The 6,696-nt window shown below is 42.3% G+C and overlaps 1 protein-coding gene across 1 annotated transcript; it reads right to left on the reverse strand.

Annotated features, from left to right (window-relative positions):
* Positions 1 to 582: 582 nt before the first annotated feature.
* On the reverse strand, positions 583 to 3,223 carry LOC134454776 (olfactory receptor 7G2-like; the record flags this gene model as incomplete). The annotated part of the gene is made up of 2 exons (XM_063205936.1): positions 2,361 to 3,223; positions 583 to 592 (listed from the first exon to the last, which is right to left on the reverse strand). Coding segments are annotated over exons 1-2 (873 nt in total), but the record flags the coding sequence as incomplete, so codon positions are not given.
* Positions 3,224 to 6,696: the final 3,473 nt, after the last annotated feature.

Consider the following 6,696-nt stretch of genomic DNA (forward strand, 5'->3'; position numbering starts at 1 on the left):
CTGCGGTTTTCTGGTTTTATTATCGCCATTTCAAGGACAGAACAAAGTTGTTTTGAAAACCTTAGAAAATGTCTTCAACATTGTTTCAGTGGATCATCATTCAACAAGGCATAATCAGATTTACCATCCTTCATGACTGACTGTCATTCAGACAAGACTTAACTGAATCATAATAAAAGTGAAAGGGCAAGCCTTTATTCGACAACTAATTTCATGACTACTTCAACAGCATATACTTTTTTCCTATAATTTCTGTATTTTTACTTGCTGTCTGTTTGGAAACATTACACTATATGAATATGTTTGTGCAAATGATGCCAACTAGGACAAACGAAAAACACCCCCCTGGTATAGTCCTATACACTATACAGCATTCATTTTCATACAGTAGCCTATATGTCATTCACCACTCACATCATTCAAAGCAACAACAAGCCAGTCAATCTGTTGGACAAGTATAGAGTCTAATGTTAGCAATGACAATGGTCAGATAGTACATTGCCATCAGTATACAACTGGAAGAGATTGTCCAGGCCCAGACCTTAGGGCTGCAAGTCTGACGCCCTAACCGCTTACCCATGACTGTTGTATACTGTATGTGGGCATGTGTCTCTGTGTGTCATCTACCAGTTGTATCTGATTCACAGAGAGCTTGTTCATGATGGCGTCATTTCACAGTGTGCATACGTTCTGCACAGACTGCTGCAGCATGTGCCACTGCGAACGCACACATTGACTTGTATACATAGCACTCTGCAATGGTCTGAGATAGCCCACGCCCAAGGTAAATCTCTCTCTCTCCCTCCCTCAATTCCAGGTGTGCCTGATAGACCCGGCCTGCTTCAGAGAGGTCGACGAGCTTACCCGCTGTGAGACGAAAGGCAAGGGCACTCTGGAGGTGCTGCACCTGAAGGAGGTGGAGGAAGGGGACGAGCGGCTGGAATAACGCATCACCTCCTGTCTAAAAACACCACAACACCGATCGGAAAGGCCTTTTAAACGCACCCTATGTTGCCATGGAAACATATTTTTTGGTAACACGTTCTATGAAGAACATATCTATAGCGCATTATGAGCGCATTTATAACAAATTATAATGCACATTACAATTACATTACAACGCATTACGACTACACTCATGATGTTTCATGATGTTTTATGTTAACAGTAATGAATAACCATGAATCTAGCTTAATGCTTTATAAATCCAAGGGTGTTATGAGTGCTCCTTATATAAACTACTGGCTGCCTGATGGGGCTTACAGTACATTATGATGCATTATAGATGTGCATACAGTGCATTATAGATGCATCCATATCAACTTCACTTTACTTAGAGCACACATTGACGACTCATGATCTCACATGGAACATTATAGCATCTTATTACATTACATTACATTACATTTGGCAGACGCTTTATAACCAAAGCGACTTTCAAAAGAGGACATAATCAAGCCAACATCACAAGCACATACAAAGTGCTCAGTAAATATACAGAACAACAAGTGCAGTTGCAAAGAGGGGTGAGGTTTTTTTTTTTTTAATAAAGAGTGCACACACTACACACACACAACCTAAACTAAACATCATGTCAAGAGTCTGCCCTGGGGCTAGGCCAGCTCAAGCATTAGTCTAGTAGATACTCTCGAAAGAGGAAGGTCTTTAATTGCTTCTTGAAGGCTGCAAGAGATGTGCTTAGTATTGCTGCCTCTGGGAGACCGTTCCTGGGCTGGGCTGAACTCCTATGTCTGTAGCTTTACCAGCACATTAATTGTTGATCATTTATCTGTAAAATTTGGCATTGCATATGTGTGTCATAATGTACAATACATGTTTTAAGAAATGTTGTTTTCAGTCTTGCAGTTTACTATGTTATGTTTGGCTGTTGCACTCATAAGACTGATTTGAACAAAAACTCTTTTTTTGTTCAGTTAACGAAGCACCAGCTCACTGAAACACCAAACACCCAGCAAATATACAGTATACAGCAAACAACAAACCATGAGCACATAGCTTACACTACAGTATGTTCCCTGAAACCTACAGTACAGTATTTACAGACATTTAAATATAACATGTGAAAAAGATTTGAGCAGAATTTGGAAATTAACTAATGGTATAGAATCATGATCCTCTGTACAGTCCTTGAAACAGTAGCAGGTTAACAAACACATGGCATAATAACAAAATCTGTATTGAAAAGACACTAAATATGAATCATGCATTCCAAGTTATACAGACATTTTGCATCTTACCAACTATGAATGTGTTGTCCCTCTCATTTAGCTACAGTCTGTATTGTGCTGTGCTTGGGATTGTCATCTCTGTGAAATATCTTGTTAACGGAGAACGTCAACCTCTGTTTTATCTCTTTAGTTTTCGCCCCGTATATGATGGGATTTAGACAGGAGGGAAACACCACAAACGACATGGCCATGAACTTTTTCAGGTTGGGGGGGCTCTGAGGAATCCGGTAGACGAGAACAATCACGGCAGCTGAGCACTCGTATATGATAAAGACCAGGAAATGTGTAGCACACGTTGACAGCGCCTTTGCCCTAGCATCCGACTCCGTACTCCTAAAACAAGCAATGAGAATACACGTATAGGAAAACACAATCGACGTCACCCCCAGTCCATGGTAGAACCCTGTGATAAACAACCCGTAAATGTTATTCAGACTGGTGTCCTTGGCACAGGTGATTCTGAGGATGGACATGTTATCACAGTAGAAATTGGGCACAGCTGTGGAACAGACTGGGAAGCGAAGAGTGAGCCCAAACACAGAGCCCACCAGAAGGACGTTAGTGATGCAGCACCACACTAAGGTGTGCAGAACAGTACTATTGGTCATAATGGCATGGTATCGAAGAGGGTGGCATATGGCAATGTATCTGTCGAAAGCCATGGCGGACAGGATGAGATAAGCCAGGCCCGCATACCAGTGCAAAGCCAAGGCCTGAATCAGGCACTGCAGGAACGTCCCTTGTCTGGTCTCTGATAGGATGTTAGCGAGCACCGGAGGGATCATGGCTGTCGCACCCACGATGTCGTTGAAGGACAAGCTGAAGAGCAGGATGTACATGGGCTGGTGCAGGTGCGCGTGGGCTGCGATCACGGCCAGCAAGAGCAGGTTGGAGCACAGGGCGAAAAGGTAGATTAGACTTCCGACGACTATGGTCACATAGGCTGCCTCCTGGTTCATGTCAATGCTGCCCATGGTAAAAAGCGACTCAAAAACATTCACAGTTGCATTATGATCACCCATTATATTATGTTTCTTTGTATCGCCCCCAACAATCTCAAAAATGGAATAAACAAGAACTGCAGTTAACTGGTTTTCTTGCAGGCTATATACACAGTTCAAATTTCAGCAGACTTGCTTAATTTAGTTAATACATTCATTCAGTGCAAAGCATATGCAATAGTCTATACAATCCTCCACTGTAAAGCTGTATTCAGTCTGCATTGGCTAGCAATGCCTGAGGGCATGAGATTGTCTACATCATTTATAGTCTTACTCTGTTCTCCAAAGACAACGTTGGGGTGGCACCAAACTGAAGACATCATCATCCAATTCAATGTTTTGCAATAGGCCTACTGTCAATCAAATCCTTGACCTATTACAAACTACAGTCGACAACTGAGGAACTGAGTAATACTATTTCAGCTTCTTTCTTTCTTTTTCTGAGTTATATTGCAACTGATGTGTAAGTGTTACTGTATAGCCCAGGCAGAGGCGCTGACAGCTTTGGCTGGGCCCGGGAAAAAGCCATCTGAAAGGGCCCCCTCACCCAATGTAATAAGGACTCAGTTCTGGGCCTCCCATCTCCCTGGGCCCGGGAACAACTGACCCCTTTTTCTCCCCTTGTCAGCTTCCCTGAGCCCAGGGGTATCAAACTTGTTTCTGTCCAGGGGCCACATACAGTCACTTTGATATTACTTGGGCCGGATTAGTAACCTAATTGCAAAATATGTGCAATTGCAAATTTCTGTTTCATATCGGAATCACATTGCAGTCAATCATCTGGAGGTGGATGAGCGATTTGCTCTCAAGTAAACCAGTAGGTGGCAGCAACTTTGTAATGGGCAGGAGACTTTCTTCTTTTTTTGACATTCTTAGTGTTTTTTTCTCTTAAAGTCTGGGGTGGATTGAACCATCTGGCGGGCCGTATGCTCCCCAGGGCCACATGTTTGACATTCCTGGTATAGCCCATTTCAACCTCATTAATATTGGGCAGATCAAAAGAACAAAGAATACATTTCACAGGACCTATAATTGATCAATCATCACAGCTTCCCCTAGTGTTGTCACAATGTCATGCTCAATGGGCAGCCAGTGGGGCCTTGTCATGAAACACAAGTGACTTCGTGAAAAGAATCACCCTTATTTCAACTACCCTAATTAAACTACGGCAAATAATGTGCCCAAAATCATTTCAGTGGTTTATCAACTTGTAAACAGTGTAATAGGATTAGTGGTTAGGGAGGTGGTCTTAAAATCTGAGGGTTACAGGTTCGAATCCTGCCCTTACCTACACCTCCATCCAAGGCTGAAGTGCCCTTGAGCAAGGCACCTAACTCCACATTGCTCCAGGGACTGTGACCAATAACCTGTCATAAAATGTAAGTCGCTCAGGGTTAAGTGTGATGTAATGTAATGTCTGGTCTCTGGATGCACCAGGCCGGATGGCAGTCATGTCATCACAGGCCCAGAGCCTGGATAGTTGAGAAAAAATCTTAATGTTGTGTTTAACTCAAGTTTTCACACTACCCAAAAGTACAATGGCATCTCGTCCAGGCCCAGCAAAAGCACTTCACTCTGCATTGACTTTCTTTAAGTTTTGGATTATTTGGATGATTATATTCAAATTACTTTTTATTAAATGAGAAGTTTTGAGAAATTATGCTCCAGTCAGTCTTCTCCTCCATTCCTCTCCATTAACTACTGTATATTCAAAGTCACAAGAAAATCATGTCTGCACCTCAGCTGCAAGTATCGCTGTAGCCACCAGAGGGCAGTACAGGTTTGGGATTTAGAGGGCATTTAGCTGTTGTAGGTGAGCGTGGCTGGATTTTTATTTTATTGGCAGTTTAAGGGTCATAAGGGTCTTAAAAAATGTCTAAAATGATGTTTTGGTCAGATTTGTAGCTACATTTCTTGTTTGCAATTTCTGTTGGGATCATAGACTACAAGTCACACACATGCATAGGACCAACTGTGCGTTAAACACGTGATTTGTTTCTAAATATGCATACTTTTTCATATACGGGTATAAGTCAATAGGAGGATATTTACACAAGTGTATTAAATATGTATTCTTGTAAACTCTTATTCAAAAGTTTGATATGGGATGTACCTTATAGGCAAAGGTATACGGTAAGGTAAGGTAACTTTATTTGTACCCGAAGGTAGATTTGGTTGCAGGCAAAAGTAGCAAAAGCTTACACAGACGACAAAGTACTGACACACAAAAAACACCAACAGCCCAATACTAATGACAGTGACAAAGGACAATAACAAAACAAAACAAGGACAACAAAAACAAAAACATGACAAGCAGACAAGTGCTCCAAACCAGGGCTAACATTCTCGAAACCTTCGTTGCTAACTAAGGTAGAAACTAACGACCCAGGTGCGACAAAACTGTTTCTGGAACACTTCGTTCGGACTTACAAAGTACCAATGCTTACAAGTAATGTAGTTAGTCGATCGTCTCATGTTGGTGCGAACGACTCAGGTGTTCCTGCAAAACGAAGTAGGGGCTGTTTGTTAGTACTACTGTCGGAATTGGAACGAATAGCATGGTTAGCTAGTTCACCTTTGTTTTGGGAAGCACGTCACTCTTGCTCGTGGTTTGGGGCGGGTTCAGGCAGAGTTCAAGCAACATCGATCGATTACTGCCACCAAGTGCACAAGCCTCCGACCCATACTACACCAAATGTCTAGTCATGTTACGAACAGGGCTGAAAAAAACCCCACCAACACAATATTCAAATAGGGGACAAAAATATTGTCCAAATATAGTAGGAAATTATATGTTCCACTATCGTGCTTCACGAGCTCCGATCAAGCTGCGCCAAAAAAAGAACCGTTTGATTACCATCGGGATTTGAACCCACACCAAAAGCAGCATCTCGCATGAATGCAGATTATTTAGTTAAACCTTGCATTGTAGGCTATGCCTTAGTCCACAAGAACTCCAAACTACATCGTAGGCTACAACAAGTTCAAAAATGGACATTATGCAACTGCCCTAGTATGTTGAAATAGTGCGTAATGGAAAGGCACTCGGAAAGGCGAGCGTGATGACAAGAATATGACACTTCTTCGCGTTACTAGGTCTTATGTCATAGTATTCATATTCTTCTTTTCATTTCAATTCTACTATTGTAATACAAGTCTGTCACAAGCAGCCGGCCAATAGGCTACTGTTAAAGCAAATGTTGTTTCAGCAGTGAGTACACTCCAAATAGCGCCATGGCCCAGTGCAGTGCAGTCAGGGGGATCAGAAAACAACACAGCGCATCGTGTCATTCTTTCTCTATCTGTGTGAATTGGGCCATCGTTTTGTGTTTTTGTAAAATACAGGTGAAAAGCAATTTGACTTGGCCTTAATGTGACTGCGTGCGTGGCTGCGAGGCAAAGACTCTCGGATGCCAGAGCTCCACAAGCGCGCCCAACAGCACGCG

Source organism: Engraulis encrasicolus, chromosome 8, assembly GCF_034702125.1.
Source record: "Engraulis encrasicolus isolate BLACKSEA-1 chromosome 8, IST_EnEncr_1.0, whole genome shotgun sequence".
Classification (NCBI taxonomy): domain Eukaryota; kingdom Metazoa; phylum Chordata; class Actinopteri; order Clupeiformes; family Engraulidae; genus Engraulis; species Engraulis encrasicolus.